The sequence below is a fragment of the Nesoenas mayeri genome (genome assembly GCF_963082525.1).
Source record: "Nesoenas mayeri genome assembly, chromosome: 3".
NCBI classification, from domain to species: Eukaryota; Metazoa; Chordata; class Aves; order Columbiformes; family Columbidae; genus Nesoenas; species Nesoenas mayeri.
The window spans coordinates 115,381,991-115,403,059 of record NC_137544.1 but is presented as its reverse complement, the minus strand read 5'-3'; the positions used below and the strand labels follow the sequence as shown (position 1 = coordinate 115,403,059).

Genomic DNA, 21,069 nt, shown 5'->3' with positions numbered 1-21,069 from the left:
CCGCAACCGCCGGTCCCGGCGGCCCCCCACACACCTCCCGGTCAAAAAATAAAACACTCTGGCGCCGCCGCCCGCACCGGCGCCGCGCTCAGGCCCCTCCTGGCCGGTGCGTCCGCCGGGCCCGGTCCGGCGGCGGCGGCGGGCGGAGGAGGGGGCTGCTGAGCGGCGTCTGGCGGAGCCAACGGGCGGCGGAGAGGGGGGCGGGCGCTGCGGGGGTGTGGGGTTAGAGTGAGGCGTGACCCAGCTGACGGGCGCCGTGCGGAGCCGGGCGGCGGGTGCGGAGCCGGAGCCGGCGGGGAGCGGCAGCAGCAGCAGCGGCGCACGGCGGCGTCGGTAGCGCTCGGCTCTGGCGCGGCGTCTCCTCCACCCCCTCGTGAGCCTGGGGAACCTGCAGCTCAAAGCCGCCGCCAGCCACAGCACCATGTACCCCGGCAACAAGCGGAAAAAGCCCTGGCGGGAGGAGAAAGGTATTCACCGCCCTTCCCGCCGCACGGTGCCGGGCCCGCTGCTCCCGCCTCCGCCTCCCGCTGCCTTGCGCGGGGTGCGGGGGGTGTCCTGTCTCCTCGGAGCCGCCGCCCCGCCGGGGAGTTGCCTGGCGGCGCTTCCCGCCGCTCGGGCTGAGGTGACGGGAGGGGGGAGGGCGGTGCGCCGGGCTCTCCGCCCTGAAACACCCGAAAACCGCGCACCCCTCCGACGGACGGGGCGGGGGGGACCCCGGGCTGCGGATTTCTGAGGTGTTTCCCGCCGCGTCGGTCGTCGCTGACTGACTTTGCCCGTGAGGAGAAGGGCAGTGGGGGCGGGAACTGCCCCTCAGGGCCGCCCGCCCCCGAGTCACCTTGGGCAAGTGTTTCAGGCCGAAAAGTTGGGCACGTGCTGCCCAAACGTGCCTTTTGCTCGTTTTAATGCGTATATTTTTCAGAGGGGAAAAAATGGTTTATTGGTACGGCAGGTTAAATGCGCTGTAGTGTAGTTTGTGGCGTTGATCAGCCGGGGTGAAGCGTTGGGGGTACGGGGCTTGCAAAACACACACAGCCCCCTGTAAGAAATATTCATTCTGTTTTTTTAAGGGTCCCCAGCCTGTGTAGTGTCAGCTTATGAACCCCCAGTGTTAAACTCCAGAGTGTGAAAACCATGGCACAAGCATTTTACGCAAACTTTGCCCTTTTAGATATTTTATATTGATCGCTTCTAAGTTTTCTTTCTTGTCTTCCACCAACCCTGTGTCTGTGTCTGCGTTTCAAGCCAAGAAGGCAGAAGACTAGTTCGAAGGAGGGGATTTGTCCTTGTTGTCTGTGGCAGAAATCGAGTGCGTGTTTCTGAGGGGAAAAATAAGTTTAAAACAGAAATAAACTGAGCTCTCTGCAGGTTAGCTGCTCCTGCCAAACTCTTCTCAAAGGAAGCAAGTTTTGTTACGTACTTTTTCTTTCAAAACTGCCTTACAGAGCATGTTTGTGTAGTTAAGGTGAGGCAACAAATTTTTGTCAGATGTCTTAAGTTGTTTCCAATAGTTAAATCTTCTCAGGCCTTGCAAATGTGTGATCAACTATAACTGACTTCCCCTGTGCAAGTTCTTAATGCTTTATGTTGTTACCTTCAAAAAACCACTGGTTTTCTGCTGGGGACAGATGGGGAAAGGTTTCTTGCAGGCTCTGGTGAGTGTTCCCGTTATTCATCTCTTCCAGCTCTGCTGCTGCCTGTGTGAATTCACAGCCTGGCTTGTAAACCTGAACCCTCGACAGGAGGGTTGAGCGGAGGGGCTGAAGGGTAAGCTGAGAACCTGGCCGGCAGACACGCGTTGCTTGTCTCGGCTGTCGGGATGGTGGTCTCCATTGGTACAGCGATACTACTGAATGCAAACCGGAGCTCACGATCGCTGCTGAGATTTTTCTCTCCAGGGCAGCATGTTTGCGAGTGCTGGCTGGCCAGAACGCGGTGTCTCTTTGTCTAGTGAGACCGAACAGTGTTTGCCAGTCTTCTGCTCCAGTAACTGTGTTCCAGCACCGTGCTGATGATGCTGGCCCTGGGTATTTTGAGTGAGGAGGCCAGAAAAAACTTTGACGTTTATTGTTGGCTTTGTTCTTCAGTTTGTGGCCCTGTGTGACTGATCTTACCAAGTGCCTTCTTTGCTACAGAGGAAAGCTGTAGAAACCCACCTTCCTACCTAGACTGCACTTTTGAAATAAAATCATTTCTTAGGTGCATCTTTGCCTTTCCCAGGTGCTCCTGAACCCTTGTAAAGCTGCTGTGCTCGCTGGTTCTGCTCTTCCCAGGAAGCTCTGAGTGCAGTCGTTTTCAGCCTGATAGATTCTGCAGAACTTTCTTCTTAAAAAGTGCCAGTTGCTAAATATTGAGTTCAAACCCACTGACAATACGCTTACTTTCCTTAATTACTTTCTTGGTAATTAAAGGTTGGTCCCCATTCTCCCAGAGTGGATCTTACTTGAGGACAGCTGAGACTGAGGAGGAGCAGGACTGGAGTTGATTTCGGTCTTACAGCACAGGACTGGTCTGTGCACAAGCTTTCAAGGCACTTCATAAAGCTACATACAGAAAACTACTTGTAGCTGAGGCTGGTGAAAGCATCTTCCAGGATGTCCCTATACAACTCAGACTCAGTTTAAATTCTTACTGCTGACTTGCAAGAGCAGAGTTTTATGAAACCTTACTAGAGAGAGGAGCTTGTGTTTTGAAGGCACTGGACTGGCTCTGTAACCTCTTCAGCAAAGGGCAGTCACACTTCTGCCTGTCAGTCTCTCAAACCTGACATGCACAGAAACACACTCTCAGGTTTCCCCTGCTGTGGTAGTTCCACTGCGCACCTTAGATACTTGATGGAGTTAAGTGTGTATCTGTTGTGCATCATGGTGATCCTAATCTCATTAGCTTTACTTTTGCATGTGTAAATATCCAATTAAGATACCAATCCTGAATAATGGGAGAGAAATGTTTTTGTCAGCTGAAGAAATTGGTAATACTGTCAAAAGAAAAATCAAAATAAATAACTGAGTCTGTGCTCAAAACCTGCCTTTGGTTATTGGACTGTGGTAATTGCAGCCTGCATAAATAGAAAACCTTATTTTGCAAATAAAACCCATGAAAGTTATTTTTCTTAAGGTTTGATCTGAGAAGCAATTTCCATGTTTAGCTCACTCACTGCTCCTTCAGCTTGAGATGAAAATATTTTTTCATGTCTGTCTAGTGCTTTATGCTAAAGGCAATAACGTGGGTCTAGCCCTCCCCTACACCCCTAAAAACTCCTGAATCATCAAAGAGCATTTATTAGTGATTAATGTGTCACGAAAAACTCTTAGTATGGTAACAGTAGCACGGTGCCACTGGTAAAAACAGACCCAGAAACTTGATTAGTGTATGAGTATAGTTGTTTCCCCCCCCCCCCCCCCCCCCTTTTGGGAAGGGAAAAGCTCTTCTGCATCTTGTGCTGAGCTCATACTAAGTATTGATGAGGTGGGGAGGGAGAGGAGGATGTAGCTGGAAAAATCAGGTACAGAGTCTTGCTGAAGCATCAGGGTTGTTTGCGGTGTTGGGTCACTGGGATGTGTGTTCTTTTTTTTCTTTCTTTTCTTAGAAGTTGGTCCATTTATAGCAAGGTCTGAAGAAGAGTGAAGTTGGCAGTAGCCGTCACAATTGTACAATCTTTGAGGCTTTACTTTTCACTAAATGTCTGAAAAAAGACGTGGTGACTTTCTCAGGAGAAAACAACCATCCATATGCATTTTAGTGCAGTAACCACGTATTGTTAGTGCCCAAAATAAAAATCTCTAAAGCTTAACCCATTCTGCTTGCTTTAAACTCTGGTTCTGTTTTGTAGCGCTTTAAATCCAGCAGATGCGTTTTGTGCTGGTCCTGCTCTGCTTTTCAGAAGCGGCTGGTGGATGGCAGTCGGCTTTCCTAGTGCTTGGGATTATGTTCAGCCAAAGTTTGTCAAACTTTGACATACTTCTATCACTTACCTCTTGAGTATCTAACAGATATCCTTATTTTCTATAGCTACTTCTTTTGGGCCCCAAATGGGACTAAATGCCACTGCATGTGTCTAAAGCCAACAACAGTGGCTTTCTCATGTTGAAAATGACATTTTATGTTGAACAAAAAACCCCAACCAAGGGGAAACACCTTTCTCTTCACCCCAGTCATCTAGAAAGTGACATAACTTTTGCTTTAGCTCTAACTTCATTAATTTTGTGCTATGCTCCCTGCCTTCATTTGCTGGCATTTGTAAACTCATTTCAGTAAAAATGTTTCAATTTAGATCTTCCTAACATTTTTTTTTTAAGTTATCATTTACAAATGCAGAACCCAAAGAACAGGCTTGAATACCTGAAAACTCTCTATAAACCAATAATTCCTTACTTAATAAATGTGCTGTTAGTTTTCTGATCCTTGAATTAAAATGGCAGGAAAAAGGCACAGTGGTGATGTGAGGAGGAAGACGGGACAGCTGAGAGTGCTGTGAAGAGGCCTTTTGTTTTGCTGAACAGGGATATCCAGAAATAGGCAGGTGTAGTTGTTTAGATGCACTGTGTTTAGCTCCCATTACTTTGTAACTCATTGAATCACCAGTGCTTTGTTCTCTCAAATGGGATTTAATTGCATCAAGGGCACTGAATTGGTCACTACTTGGCCAATGTGCCAAAATACATGAAAGCTTGCAAAACGTCTTTTTATTTCTTTTTCCTCTAAACAGAGCGTTTGCTGAAGATGACCTTGGAAGAAAGACGCAAAGAGTACGTAAGGGGCTACGTTGCATTGAAAAATATTCCAACGTGGATGGAAGACTTAAAAAGTAAGAACAAAAGTGATGGTAATTAAAACAGGGGAATGTTTTTAAATGTAGACCATTCTGGTTTCTCAGTCTAAAGTTACTTTTAGGAGGGCCAAGACTCAGAGTCCCCGTTGTGGCAGCCTAACATGGGGACAAGAGCACTTTGGGGCGAGGGGGAAACCCCAGCAAAATTCATTAAGCCTCAGTGGTGTCTGCTAATTCTGCAAGTATCCCCAGACAGAGTCATAATAATAGCGATACCCTTAAGTGTGTAAAATAGCTATTCTCTGCATGAGTCTTACATTCCAGATACTCCACCAGTCAGCCATGCCTGATGAACTTTTTTCTTTGAAACTCACCAAGCAAAACAATATCGAGAATCTGGAAAAAATAGTGTTGTTCTGCTAGGTGGCTGAAAAGCAGAGGAGAATTGCACAAATTGTGTTGTTATCTGAAAATCCAGGAGCGGGAGAAGATTGGATTTGAAGCCTTTCTTGAAAAAAAGCATTTCTTATGGTCCTTTGTGCTTTCTTGGGCTGAGGAACATCAGCCTGGCCTGGATTGACTCCACTTCTCTTAGCATGTGTAGTGTTATGGTTACGATCACCTGCAGAGTTGTCTAAATACTTGCAGTGAAAGCTGACCAAAAATGAGAGTCCGATTCACCGGGATAATTCTGCACATAATTCTGTAACAGCGCGTCTTTGTGTAGTTCTTTTTCATCCACAAAAGGGTGTGGAAGAAGAGGGACTTTTCCGGAGCTGGTTTCCTCCTCCTTTTTTCTTCATGTGTCTTGTCATCTCACTCAGCTGAAGCTCGTGTTTTTTGGAGGAGGATCTAACTATGAGACCTGAAGTGCTTCCTCCTTCTGCAGGTGGATGACTAGTTTTCTGATGCTTCTGTTGTCATTAAGGGACAATACTGGCCTGTGTGAACAGGTGTGTAGAATAATCTCGTGGCTGCAGGTGAACATGATGAGGCCTGGAACTAATCAGCTGTTTTTAATAAAATGGGCAAGCTGCAACACTTTTAGTACAATCTGGAGGAGCTGACAGATTCGCAGATGCCGTTGTCATAAGCAAGTACTGCGATCATCTACTCCCGAAAGCATCTTTAGTGACTTTTGAAGTGAAAATAACGTCAGTGGTGGCTGAGTAGTTCTGTTTCAGCAGTATGCAGAGACCTTGTTCTCCCATTAGAGTGTGTCTTTGTATCTTACAGCATCAAGAACCCTGTCCATCTAGAAAACAAAGGTTGTATAAAATAAAAAAGATGACCTGGCTTATCCAAAGTTCACTTTGGAGGCCTGCAGTGCATGAGGATGTGCAGTATATCATGTGGTTTAACTGGGAGACTAAACTATGTTTTTATTCTAACTGCTCTCAGATTCTGTATAACATGCTAAGATTCACAGTTCTTGTATTACTTGGGCTGCTGAACCTGACAAGGTGTGGATTTAAGTTGTGATTGCTGTTACACTTCACGTAAGGAAAACGTCAATGTGTAGTGTGCGGGTATTGAGTTGTGGCAGTGGTGAATTTATGTTCTTGTAGCTGCTCTTGCATTCTTTCTGTTAGTACCCAGTACACTGCAAAAAGTGCTGGAAGGCAGAAGTGGAGCTGAAACACTTCTTCTCTGCTACTTGAAGCTTTTGTTATACTGTACATTCAGGAGAAAATATCCATAGTCACTTGTTTTCTTTGATGTGTTTGTTGTAAATAAGCCATGTGGAATAGTGAACTTCTAGAAGGTTAGATGCTGAGATGCTTCTATTTTTCAACTGATCAGTCCAATTAAAAGAAATGTATATTAACGTGACTATTACTGCATCTGTTTCAAACTTTATTTCCCTTATACGTTGACCCCACTCTGAAGGTATCAAGAGTGTGTAAGAAGTGTCTTTCTGAGCTGAACAACTGAAAAATTAGAATTTAAGTTGCCGTTGAGAACTTCGCCTCTGTATGCTGGGACATACGGAGGGCAACTGATACAACATAAATTACATTGTGGAGATGTGATGAAATTGGTGGTGCCTTGATAGTGCCATGCCTGAGTTTTGCTGTTTTCTTCAAGTGAAAGGCTACTTTTTTGCAGTGACAAACTGAGGGGTAGAAAAAATTCTCTGTATGCTCAACAAGCCAAAAGAGCAACTTATGGGCAATGCAGAAAAAGTTCTTTACCATTTACTTCCGACACTGTATACAGTGGAAAAGAATGACAGCTTGATGAGTAAAGTGTGGAGTGGCTGTTCAAGAAGAGTGATGAGGAGAAATCAAGAAAGGAATCGAGAACGAACAGAGCGAAGCAGGTGCAATCAATCAGCCGCTGGAGTAAGAAGCTGTAGGAGAAGGGGAGAGCATCTGGCTTGGCAATAGTCCCCGTAGATACTCAACTGGAGATTAAGGGTGTTCAGTGCTCCACAAATTTTTGTACTGACTGTTAGGAAAAATTGTGTGAAAAATACCATGTCTTTGTGGTACCCATTTTGAAATGCGAATGACTCGCTGGAGAATGTTAGGAGGTTACAGTTAGGCACACATTTTTGTTATATGGAAGTTTAACAGAAGATTCTTGGAAAGTCTGTGTGGAAGTGCTGAAACTGAGATGACTGAATAAGTTCATGTTGGGAAGGAACCAACCTGACCACCATGATACATCTGCATGCTCTTTATTGACAAATTTGGGGAACATACCTTAGTTTGTGAAGGAAGGTGTTTTTTCCACACCCCTCCTCCTCCACCTCTTGGTGTGAAGTTGCGTACAGAACAAAATTCTGAAGAAAACCATAAAACCTGGTATGAGTTGATGTTGAGGTAAATTTGGACAAGGCTGGAAGTCTTTATAACAGAGGGATGCGTAACAATGTAAAGGCTTCTGAGGAGTGAAGTTAGGGAATTCTGAATGGCAGCTGATGAGGGTTTATATATATATATATATATATATATATATATGTAGCAGCAAAGGTGTTGGAGAACTTTCAGAAGTTGAAAGCAGCTGTGGATAGTTTTTGTCTTTGTTTTGCTTTTCTATGTGTAAAACAAACCTATGATTTTTGCAGGTATCCTCATACGGCTAGCCATAAGAAATTAAGTTGGTGTGTGTTCTAGCTTGGAATTTGGTCAATATATCTGATAATTTTTGATTTTTTGGCGGGCATGGGGGAAGTGGCGCAATGTGGAATGCAGGGACTAAGCCGGGTGCTGATGTGGGTATGTGCATTTCCAGAAGGATGGTGTTGTCAGCACACTGTGTTTTGGTGTGCAGCTTGCCAGGCTGCACAAGTGGCCTTCAGAGATCAAGTATCATAATATTGTCCCTTTTCTTTCTGCTGCTGTTATTGACCGGTAGTCCTCTTGAATGTCGGAGAGGATGGTAGGGATGGAGAAAGAAAAATTGTTCTTGAAGTAGTTCTGTAAGTGTAAACTTCTTTTGTTTTAATCACGTTTATTAAGGAAATGAGGAGTTGTCTACTTTGGAAACAAAGAGTGAGCCTGACATATAGGGCTGGATATATACTGCAATCCATTGTTCCTCCAACTTCTTAGCCTTCAGATATACCAAAGGCAGACACTTCTCATCTGTTTTGTACTTTGAAGTAGAATTCCTCCCTGACAATATGCAAATAATGGAATTGTTTTCTGAAGCTCCGGAATTTATATACCTTTATTTCAATGCTCTGAATTTATGCCAGGCACTCATCCTGTACCGCAGTGGTAACTTACGTTTTGTGATGCTTGGTGAATAAAATGCCACCATGCAGTTGAATAACTAGAGTTGTTTTTTGAAGTTAAATACCTATATTAGCTTTTTCTTGGGTACACAGTTATTCCCAAAGATGTCTTTACTCTTCAGCGGGGAATGTGAGCGATGACTTCAGACAACGTTTTCTTGAAAGCTTTTTGAAAAATCAGGGTCTCGGGAATTCCGTTGTCACTGAGTTCTGTGTGTCACTGGTAGAAAAATGTTCTGTTGCACTAATGGGATAATTCAGAAAATGGAATACATTATATAGTTTAACTCGAGGCAGCTGTCAGTCCTGCTGACTGTCACGGCCTCTGGGATTCATTGGTATACCAGTGGTAGCAAGAAAACAGCAAATTCAGGTGATGGTTTAAAGAACTTTGCTAATGGTAAAAACTACTTTTGATTGGATGAAGATAAAATGGAAGACACAGTAACTGTTGAGTCTTTTATTTTCGTTCAAGATTAAATGACATGAAAGGTCTGCATTCTTTTTTTTAAGCAAGTCTTGAAGTATGTTTAGATGTTTTGGCAGCCTCTGGATTTTCTTAATCTGCTGTATTTTTAGAGAAATGATATGGTTCAAACTATTCAAATTAATCTACTTTAACACGGAGAGGTTTATGTACAATAGTAAGGTTTTGATTTAATTATGTGTCTTTGTACTATGAATCTGTATCTTTCTAAATGTTCACAGTGAATTGACACAGGATTATAGTGTCAAAGCATCTGGATGAGCCACTTGAAGTACTTCATGCTGGAAAGAAAATACATGGTAATAGTGAGCTCTGACCAGCATTTCTAGAGGCGGTTAACAAAACACAGGTAATACTGGGTTCTTCAGAGCATCTCTGTGTGGCCCTGTTAGATGTGAATATCTGTCCCGCAGGAACCAGAAACCAAGGTGGTGATCATCAAACAGCCTTTGGAAACTAATGTCGCTCCTAAGCTGTGGTGGAATTCAGCCAGATGTCTACAAGAGAGAAATAACACCTCTCTAAATCACTCATTATTTGCAGCGAGTTATACAGAACAAGGAATTATGTTCTACTAGAACATAAAGGTTGTCAAAAGTTGCCCGACGATCAATGAGTTCTGTCTATAATAGCTACACGAAGCCAGTACCATTCAAGACCGTTCCTCCGCCAAAGAAACAAGCCCATCAGCTCACATTATCTTTTTTTTTCTTATAGTGACTTTAACAACCATCTTTAAAACAGATTTGTAGCTGAGTGACAAGAAAGAAAGTAAATTGAGACATCTTAGTGTGATTCCTGCTGTCAGTCTAAGAAAATGGTGCTTTTGCTACTGAAACTGTTTGGTTAAGGTCACAGTGCAATGGTTTTTCCACAGACTTCATGTGGAAAATGGCAATAACTTGCGTGCCACAGTTCAGGGTGTCCTGGTCTTGGCTGTGGCCTTGAATGTGAGTTCCAGCTTTGCTGACAGTCAGTGCTGTGTTTAGTTTTGTCCTTACTTTTCAGATATTGGCATGCTGTTCTGTTACTCACGCTGAACATTTCATCATGAGGTTTAAGGTTAGAGAGCTGTGTCATTTAGCTGCATGTGGAGATCACCGCGTATTAATTGCCGTGCGTAATAACTGGGGGAGGTCCGCTAAAAGACTAACAGTGTGGCTTCTGTGAAGTGTGTGACGATCGTGGTAATGAAATATTTTTAATGCTTAGCAAATAATGCACTTTTTGTGGAAGCGGCTCATTTCTGTTGTCTGTCCACGTTATGCATGTATTAAGGAGGCGGCAAAGGACCTGGTTTGCTGTTGCTACCACTCGGTGTTTGCAGCTTATTAGTCTGTTCTAAAGGTGTCTGGGGGGCTGTGTGCCCATGGCCTAACGCAGAGTGACTTTAAGACGGAGGTGGTTTGTGTTTGGCTGCCACAGATGTCAGAGGCTGCCAGAGCCATGGGGAGTAACCAGAGCGCTGTGTGCTCCGCTCGTCCCAGGCTCTTGGCTGCCCTTTGGGCATCTGTTCTGAACAGATGCAAAGTTGCAGAGTGGTGCAAATCTGACCGTGTGAGCTCCTGACTCTGCACACCTTTGTGTCTTGCTAAATATATATACCTCAGCTATTCTTTTCCAAAGATAGCTCTGAAATGGGGAAGAACTCTGCAGGTTTAAACTGAGAAATAACCTTTTTTTTTGGGGTGGGGGGTGTTTGTTTTTAGAGGCAAGTAGTCCTATCTAGTTGGTGGTATTCCTGATCTAAGTGGACAAAGCAGAGTGTTTATTACAGTGGGGGGACAAAACTACACTAAACAAAAAGAACCAATATGTATTCAATTGACTTTGTAGTTCCCTGGTGAGCTGCATGCATATAACCTTTATAGGATGGATTAGCTGTCAAAAAAATGAATGCTTGCATTACAGTTTTCTTTAAAGTGTTTTGGGGAAAAAACGGAAAAATCTTGCTTTCAGCAAGTGTGAGAGATGATTATTAAAAAGTAAAAAAAATCAACTCTGTCTATATAGATTAAGAACACATAATCCAGTGTGGCTAATCTTCTCTCTAAGGAAGTAAATCACTTGTCTTTGATGTAATTAAGATGATGACTTCTTTTTAAGCTACTGTCCCGTGATTTTTTTAACAAGTTAACTTCCACGCAGCATGAAGCTTATACGGGTCCTTGATAGAGTTATCGTTCTGCAGCCTTTCTGCGTGCAGCTGAGAGAACTCTCTGATTTCAAGGGTCAGCCAGTTCCTCAAGGGGCAAGAGTTAACTGTAGGAAACGATGCTGCTCTCGGGAATAAATTAATATCATTATTGAAGCTCTGCAAGCTCTCAGAGTGTTTTAGAGAGTGATAGTAGGTGCGGATGCAAAGAGAAGTTAAGCACATCTTTGCCAGAAAGAATATTTCTAATGTTTTTGTTGATAATACGAGTTTTGGCCAGATTAATAACACCTAACCTTCTGTTCCTTGCAGTATGATAAACAATACATTTTTGTTGCTACTGAACATCCCTGTGCGCTGATGTTTTCTACAGAGGTCCTGAAGGAAGTTCGAACCAGAGCTGAAGTCCAGAGGACACAGTGTGCTGTCAGCTCGTGGCCTTGTCCGGAGTGTAAGAACAATGGCTTCAGCAGCAGTGATGCTGTAAGCCAGAATGTGCTGTTCCTCAGAAATCGCTGAGAAAGCGTGGAGTTTCTCAGGTTCTAGCCTGGACTTGTCTCATAGTCAAGACGCCTAAGGGAAAGAAGAACAACAGTAACTTTTTTGAATGAGTTTAATACATGCAGGGCAAAAGTAATGGGTTATACATCTTGGTTTCTAGTAATTTGTGTTTATGCGTATGTCTGTCTTTTATTAGTGTTTCCCCCTCCCTTTTTTGGTGTATAAAGGCTGAGCTCCTATTGAGCATGGGGGATTGCAAGATCAAATCCCCAAATAAATTTCTTGCTCTACAAAGGCAGTTCAGTAAGTCATCTCGTTTTGCTCAGTATGGTAGCTTGGCTAAAGGTATCAGCTATAATTTATGATGGACTGTGGCATCTGTTCTCACACTCTTTTGCAGACAGATGTGAGCCAATGTGCCGGCCTGACTAGCAGCCATGTGTCTATGATTAGATTGAGGCCAAGATCAAGCTGTTAAATTGTACCCTTGCCGTGGCTTCCTAGTGTAGACCTGATGCTCTGTTGACTGGCTACAGGACTCTATGATATCTTCAAATGTAGGTGGAAAAAGCTGATGTCCTGCAGAAGACTGGGGGCATCTCTTGATAAGACAGTAAGAGACTGGTATGCCTTGGCTTAATTTGCTGTAGCTTAGATGTCACAGACATTTATGAAGGTGCTGAACTATTGCTTCAATGGGGATTTGCTGTTTGGGGCTAATAATAATTAGTGATCACACAGGGCAGGCCTATCAGCCGCTGTTCTCTGGGTGTGAGAGGCTTGCATCAAGTTTGAAAGTTAATCATCATGTAAAGACACTGGTTTTACTACTTAATAAGGTCGGGGGATCACTGATGCAGTTTGAGCTCATTGAGCTCTCTGGATCATATTAACCTGCTTTCACACATAGCTGCATTTGCTTCATGCACAATTAAACACTTGATTACACGTGTGTTAAGAACCCCATCAGTGAAAACCAGATGAGCTTGGTTTCCCTTTTTCAGTTCACCAGAGCTGAAGTGCTCACCACATAGAAGTGTCTCCAACAATCCAGCTTATGTCTGAAGAAGTTGTTGCAGTGCTCCCTATGTGAAGTAATGTGTGGCTTTCTCTGTGAGAGGGCATCTATCTGATCCGCTGGTGGAAAATCCAGTTGATACAGAATCCTCAACCCTGTAGGAAGTGCTGTGTACCTGTGTACAGACATGTTTGTTACGATGCACGGGGAAATGTTATTTTGCGCTGGAGAGAAGGCTTAACAATCCGGTTTATATTTACATTTCTACCTTGCACAGCCTTATAAAAATCATAGTTTCAATGGTTTTTATGTGGCTCCATTTCACTAAGAAATATTTCTTATTTGAATGGTAGGGGAGAGGGAAGCATAGTGTTTGTACACAGAAAAGGTACTGAGACTTGCAGCTGTTGTGTGTTGACTCGGCATCTTTGCAGAAGTGTGTATCACAAGGGCCTTTACCAAAGTTGCCAGGTGGATTTTTTTGTGGACCGGATGCTGTAGAATGCACATCTTGCACATTGAATCCTCTCAGCCTTGTGCTGGTATAGCCAGTACATTTATTTCTGAAAGTGTAAGTAGTTCTCTACATGTACCTTTGCACTAATAGCATCTCTAGCAGTTCATGGTCAAACACTGAGTTAGAAAAGACTGCTCTATAGTTTACTAAGAAGATCCTATCCAAAAGACTCAGTAATGCAGATACGAAGGAAGTGTAGAACTGGTTGCACATCTGTCTTGCTTTAAAATGTCTACCTGCCTTATCCTGCCCTTTGCTTCTTCACAGAGGCTTGTTTATTCAAATTGTGTTCGTCTTTTTGTTACTGGTGGTTAGTCTGTAAAGGTCTTGTATGTTATTTGTTTTTCATTTGCTGCACAAGTACAACTTGAAGTTAAACCCTCATTGGATTTGTTCCTGTAGGCTTAATGTAGTATTTTCTGTATGAATAAGGTACTCTTTAAAAAAAGGTACTGCTCTCATACAAATATATTGTGTGTTGCAGTGCTGCCCGTTTGTGGGAATAGTTAACGAATCTATATTAACTGAAAGCAAACACCAGATTTTTTGTAACTGTTATGGATCAGTTACATTTAAGGCAAAAGAAGAGTTCGTTGCTGTTGGGGTTTTTTTGTTTGTTCCCCCCACTTTTCTGCATTGCTATCAGAGTTTTTACAGGAGAAGGTTTGTAAGTGTATTGCAAATAATTAAATCCAGTGGTGCACGCCAACATGTCTATGTTGACTTAAGGGCTTTGAGGGTTGTTGTGTCTTTTATTTCCAGATAGACATGGAGGATAAGATAGAGCTAAATCTTTCTCCTGACTTCTAGTGGGTTTGTAACTGCTTGTGAGTTTGTATTACTTGGTGTTTTTTCAAGTCCTTAGTGTAAGCAAGTGTGACTTGCAACACTAGTGGGTCTTGGTGGAGACCTCTTCAAATATTGAAGACTTTCTTCTGTACCTTGCTGTTTGGATTTGGAGCCCCGTTGTTTATGAGGGTAACAAATTACATGTGGTATCTTGGGGAGTCGGGAAGGGGAAATGCTGCAAGATAAGCACTACCCACCAAGCAGAAAACATTCTTTTGGACTTGCATAAAAACTGACATATCTGTCCCCTGGTGCTAGAAAACTAAAGTTCCTGTTCCCATCTGGCAAGCAGTCATCACTATGTCTCATGCAGAGAAGTTCTTGAATGACAATGCCATGAAATATTTGCTGACAGTTTTGCAGAAGTTTCATAGTTTGCTGGTGGTAACTTCTTATTTCCAAGCTCCACAATAAGTCCTACAAAAGGCTGTAATGCTGAACTGGAGAAGCTGTTGCTTAGCAATGGTGTAGGGATTTCAAAAAGCAGAGAATGTAGAGTAAAAATTGTCCGACTGCTTAGTAAGCTAGTGAATGAAAGCTAGTGAATTTGTGGTTTCTCACTATAGACTTATTTTAATTCTGCTTGAAGCTGTGTGTGCTGTGCACACCTATTAAAGTGGGTTTTCACTTCTTGGTAAATAAAATAGGTGATGCTGAAGACTCAACACCTGGTTGCTCTTGAAGAGATGTTTTTCCAGCCCGTTTCTAAAGCTTAGTGTTGGAATACTGTGCTGCTGGTAAAGTGAGTCTTGGATGAAGGGTCATAGTTATCCCAGGAGGTACTGGATTGATTTGAACCTACCAGGAGTAGTTGTATGAATGCTGTGACATTACCAAGACACAGCCCTTGTAATGAAGGTGATCTGCTTTGTCTTTGAAGTACTCTAGCAAAGTAGCTTCACCTATAGTCTTTTAGCGTTACAGAAAAGTATCAACATATTTCTGTGAGGCAATGAAGAGGCGTCTAAGAGTGTAATACGTTTTTCCTCTCAATTTTTGAACTTTCATTGTTAATTAAAGGTTTTCTGTAGTAGAAAGAGGTTCTGAAGTAGGAACCGAGTCCGAGATAATGTGTAGTTCTTGTCTCCATATGCCCTTTGTTGACCATTTAACATACTTAAGTGCAATACACACTGCTGTTCTGGAAGAAGGATTTATGTATCAGATTTCTTGCTGTCCCTCAGATTGATGGACTGATGATCAGGTTTGGGCAAGAGCTTAGTAAATATGCTATCCAACAGCATTTTTCTGCCAGTATGTAGTCACAAAGTCTTAAAACCCTCTGAAGGCTCACATTTAAAAACAAAACAAAAACAAACATAGAACAAGAGAGCTAGTGAACTTCTTTAAATACACAGAGCACAGCTCCTTCTGGGTCACAGCTAAATCAGCAACCATTCCTATGGACCCTAAATAATGAAATCTCAAGCCAGCAGAAGCAAGCACAGCGACTGCAGCAGCTGAATGCTGACTCTCCAAGTAAACACAGATACCCCAGGGCCTCAGCCTACTTACGTCGTGTCTTTGCTGTCACTGTGCATGCCACTGAAGTGAGAAGACTTTGATGTATGAGTTGACAATTGCGTGTCCCTGCAGACCAGGTTGCATCGCAAATAAGAAATGAGAATATATTCCTTTTCTTGTTCTCCTTGTTTGTTATTACTGCTTCCTCAAACTTTGTGCTTCACTACTTTTGCTCTCCATACCAAGTCTTCCCTTGTTTTACAAAAACTTCAGAAAAAGGGCAAGCTTCTCCATTCTCTCTCCTTGCTCTGCTCCCAGACTTAAAAGGATTTTTTGCTTCTTTAACTTGTTTTTGGGGGACATACAGAGCTGTGTGGAATAGACTGAGGAAAAGGCTGAAACACGACACTGTTAAGGACTACGCAGGACCTTTGTAACACAAGAATAACTGCATTTTGCATGAGCGCTGTGTGGGTTGTTAGAACTGACTGGCTATTTTTTATCAATTCTCATGGTACAGCACTCTTTATTGGATGTGTAATGTAGTCCTCAGTGGCCCCAATTCAGTCATGTGGCTTTAAGGTAGTGGCTCATATTTACAACCCTGCTTGTGGGCTGCTGGTGGCCAAATCACTGCATTTAACTTGAACCAAGTGAGTTAGTCTTGGGCTTTTTGCAACTACTTTAAAAGGGGTGTGTAATAGTGCTGTTGAACTCAATTACGATGTGTTTCATCGGATGTGAGCTCCACAGTTAACCAGTGGACATCAAGTGATGCTCACATCCTCAGATGGGGATGTTTCATACCTCCTGACAAACCTTGAGTGGGAGATACCGTGATCTCCTGACCTGGAGGGTGCAACCTCAGCAGATCTGTGAATGGAACAATACTGGGAGGTGTAGTTGAAGCCACAAAGATGATTAAGGGACTGGAGCATCTCTCCTGCAAGGAGGGGCTGAGAGCTGGGGTTTAGCCTGAAGATGCCCCAGATGGTGTCTAATCAATACCTATAAACATATGATGGCAAGGTGTGAAGAAGATGGCTTCAGACTCTTCTCAGCAGTACAGAGTGACAGGACAAGAGGCAATGGGCACATGTGGAAAAAGCAAATTCTTTTTGAGTGTAAAACGCATACTGTGGGAGTGGCCGAACACTGGAGCGCATTGTTCAGAGAGGTTGTGGAGTCTCTGTCTTTGGAGATACTCGAGATTCAGCTGGGACAGGGTCTGGGGCAACTTGCACTGGATGACCCTGCTTTGAGCAGGGATGTTGGACTTCATGATCTCACTCAGCATCATCTGTTCTGTGATTCACGGTGTCTCTGTGCCTCGTAAGCTTCGTACTTGGCTATAGCCCTCAGCTAATCCAATCATGCCACTTTGTAATTAGCTGAAACAGAGCATATTGGCAGAGCGTGCAGGCAGGGAGGTGTTGGTGTGTTCATCATCAAGCGCTCTTGACTTGCATGATGTGCTGCATTTTTGGCTAGGTAGAAAGTGATTTGTCTGCAACAGATGTTTCTTCCTTGTGCTCAGGTTCTGATCTTGTTTAAGTCCAAGAAGTGATAGGACAAATCTGTACTACAAATCTGAAGTACGAGAGTGCATCTGTGAATGCTTTCCCCCTGGTGATGGAACATATGGAAATAGTGCTTATCTTGATTTAGATAAGCAATTGCCTTTCCTGTACAATCATCCACGGTTAGTAGGAGTAGAAGCAGGCACGTAATGTAACGCATCTTACAGTCTGTCTTTTCTGATGCTCCGTAAGCCTTTGCAGAAACAAACTGGATGGAAAGCTGCGTTAAATGTGAAGTTAGTAGTTGCTAATAGTTTGTCATTTTTAATCTGTACAAGACACAAAGCATTAAAAAAAAAAAGGCACTGAAGGGGAGAGCACACAGAGTATGTAGTAAAATGTTTGCTGTACGTTTCCCCATGGTCATCACTCAACTCCTTTGTTTTTCAGCAGCCCAAGAAAAGCGGAGCGGTCACGGTCCAGCCTTCGAGGGTTCCCCTAGGAGGGGAAGGGCTGGCTCTTCTCTGGGGTTGATGTTGGGACTCTTGTCCCTTGCTCAGGTTCTTCTCCCAGCGCATTTTCCAGGTCATGTTATGGACCGCTGTTGAAGCCTTCCTTGTGGGGATACGTGTTTCTACTAGTAGCTATTGTAGCAGGGATGAGATAGTGGGCAGACTTACTTATTATTAACTTGAAATGTATTTCCTTCAGCTGTGCATTCTAAAGCTGACTCTAAATGATGGTCTCCCATTTTCAGCTTTGTTACTTGCAATTCAGTCTCTTGTTTTTATGAACTAGGGGGAAAAAAACCCCTTAAGTCTTCTGACTTGTTTAAATGTCTGTTTAATACCGCAAGCCTGTGAGCCTGGCTGCTATAAATCCTTTTCACTTGTTCTTTGATTTCTTCTCATATCTGCTTTTGCTCGTGGAGTGCCAAGAGCCATTTTCTTTGCCATAGGTATTGCTTTATACTATGGGGTTTTAATATCTACTTTTACTATTTTGTGTGTGCTCTGATCTTTCATTATCAAATAGTTTTAAAATAAAAATATGTTCTTAACAGAAGCTCCTGTGTCTGTGGGCTTTTCTATTCCCTTTGGTTGCAAGCTCTTTCGTATTGCTGTAGGGATTGCTGTAGTTGGATGTCTATGACCTGTTTAAAAAATTAAGGTACTTTAAAGTGTACTAGACTCTAAAATCCTGGATATCTTAGCAATGACTGAGTTTCAGAGTTGATTTTACAAAGGTGTTAGGTTTGTGCCATCGTTTTTCCATCTCACAAGCCTGGCATATTCATGCCCTTTATGGGGGCTCCCTCTAGTGACTTGTTCTGAAACTCCTTTTTCCTCTTAGTTGTGAGAAACTTTCTGCATTTTATTTCCAAGTGCAATTTTTGTTTGCTAAATGCAATGCGTTTATTGGTACATATATTAGAACATGTAAGGGTCGTTTTCCTTTGATGTGAGCTAGAAGGAATTGTAAGCAAAGCTGAGACACAGGGCTGCCTGTCTACTGTACTTGGCATTCAGACCTCAGCTGATGAACTTCATCGTATTTCGAGCTGTGCCTAGAAAGAGCTCAGGGACATTGGGACGTGACTAAAGGCCCAAAGGATGTGACCAAGGAGAAGCTGAAGGATGTCAGGTTGGGTAGACAGAGGGTTGGAAGATGATGGATCTGGAGGGGAAAAATGGTAGCGGAACAAAAAAGTTTAACTGCTCTATATTGAAGATATTTAACCCTAATATATTCTTGAGGCAGGGAGGTTGTAGAGGAGGACCCCAGAGTGTTTATGGTATCCACACAGTTTTGTGTCTTTAAAACCAGCCTAAACAGAAGAGATTTTGGCAAGGATGTAACAGGATCAACTCTGTTTTCTGTGCCCACGGGTACACAGATGATTTAATGACCATTGACTTTGCTTTCTGATAGGAGCTACAGTGATCTTGTTAGCTTATTAAAAAGCTTTAGTAGCTCAATCTTTATTTTTGCTGTATTTCTGTATTTGATACTTTTCAGTATATTACTGCATTTCCCTAGCTGATGTTGTTTCTTGAATTGTTTTTTTTCCCATGAAATTTGCCTCAGAGAAGGCATTGATAACATCTGGGTTAGAGCTGGGTAGGCACAGGAGGAAGGTTTGGGAATTATTTATGTCTGAAAAGTGGCAGAGAGGCTGAGTAGGCAGTTGAGAAGAAATTCAGAACTTAGTCTTATGAGCGGCTTTCATGTTGGGTGTTTCCTTAGAGTTCTGTCAGGTCCTCACCTGCTTGTGAATATGCAGATTTTTGGCGTTTGTGTGGGTGTTGTTTTACACCTCAGTGTCTCACTTTGCGAATTTAATTTCATTTCTTCAGAGTGAATAGACTTGAACAGACTGTAGTGATGCCCACAGTCACTTCACAATACCATTTCTATTGTGTGATGTGAGTGGAATTCAGAAAGACATGTCAGAAGTTTGTGGATGTTCCGTTTACCCTCTTCCTTAATAGTTTTCTTTGTGCCAGTTATTTCTTTGAATTCATCGGACCTTCAAAGTTCTAAATGGTTGTGAATTCTACCTGTATGGGAGATAATTGCTTTGCTGATGCTTTTAGCCCATGGCCTTGAATTAAGAAGGGCTTTTTATTCCAGATACAGGGCTGGCATTAACTGGTCTTGGGAGGTCATCGGGGATGAAGACTCCGGGATTGCACTGTCTTGGAAATCAGATAGCCAGACTTCACATGAACACACCTTGTAGAATTCAGGTTTACCAAACAAAAGCTTTGTTTGCTTTTGATATGCACATATAATTGTAATGAAGTACAAATGCTAGTGTGCTTAAGCTGCAGTTTGAGTCCGTTCATAGTCCCCACTGTTCATAGAACAAACCTAAGTGCACAGATGTTGAGATTAAGGAATAAAACTGAGTAATGAAATTCACTAATGTGCAAGGGCGGGGATGGAATCAAGATGGCCAAAGTAATGTTGGAATTGCTGAGGAGGTACTTCAGAAAATTCAGTCTCTTATTCTGCTTGTCTCTTTGTCCTGAAAACTTCTCATATTCACAGCCACAGACCAGATAAAATATCTGCTTCTCTTGGAGTCTGTGATGCCTCCATCTAAAACTGAGGTCGACTTTTGTTGTTGCCTTGATGTAGTGTGGGTTTAGTTTGTGTGTGCGGTATTCTTTTTTTGGGGCAATTAGAATATATGTGAATTTTCCTGGATTTCCAGCTGTCCTGCCTTTAAGGTGCATTCTGGACAACCAGTATGGAAACAGACTTTAAAGTTTTGATTTGCTTGCCAAGCAGGATTTCTTATTTCTGAAAACTTACACCTTTGAGTCTAAGTACTCCTGGTTTATATCTTGAAGACTAGGTTACATAGCAACCGCTTCAGAGGGTTTATTTCCTGAGGATGTATGTAAAGCTGTTTCATTAATGAGAGCAAGAAATATTCTCATTCTGCTACAAGTGCAAGGTAAATCTGTCACTGTTAGGATTTGTATTAATGTGCTAGTATGTACACATGGTGTGTGTCCTTCCTGAAACACACAGTGCCCTGAAACTGCTGGTTTGTCCTTGCGGAGTTACGGTGCCATGAATTATACGGTGATACCTACAGTATTTGAGTTTCTTGGGCATATTTGAGGACTAACTATGCTTATTCACAGATCTGAGCTTCATCATTACCTTGGGAAGAGACTTAGAAGTAGATGAGTGCAGGTTGTTTTTAATCTGAGAAGCAGACAAGAATGTGTGTGGTGAAAAGAGATGGGAGACAAAGGTGGGAAGCGAGTGATTCGTAACAGCCGGGAATGACTTTGCTGTCCCTGCCAGGATGACTACAGGGGAAGAAAATACCCAAATCAGATATCAGTTCTGACCTTGTTAGGAAATGTTGTCTGCCAGCCCTAGAGGTCTAACAGATGGCAAAAGAAAATCAGTTGTCTCTCCTACAACTATTGGTATCATACTGAGATTACTTTTGTAATCAGCAGCATATCAGTAGATTTGTTGAGTATCTTTGATTGCGAATGAGACTCAGCTTTCCACTGCT

The 21,069-nt window shown here is 42.8% G+C and overlaps 1 protein-coding gene across 1 annotated transcript in view; it reads left to right on the top strand.

Moving 5' to 3' along the window:
- Positions 1 to 421: 421 nt before the first annotated feature.
- MACROD2 (mono-ADP ribosylhydrolase 2) overlaps positions 422 to 21,069 on the top strand; it is a gene marked incomplete at its 5' end in the record, with an annotated part of 853,200 nt that continues 832,552 nt past the window's right edge. Inside the window, 2 exons of the mRNA XM_080342121.1 lie at positions 422 to 467; positions 4,706 to 4,822. Of these exons, the coding sequence (XP_080198247.1) occupies positions 422 to 467; positions 4,706 to 4,822 (163 nt within the window). The remainder of the gene's footprint in view (positions 468 to 4,705; positions 4,823 to 21,069) is intronic.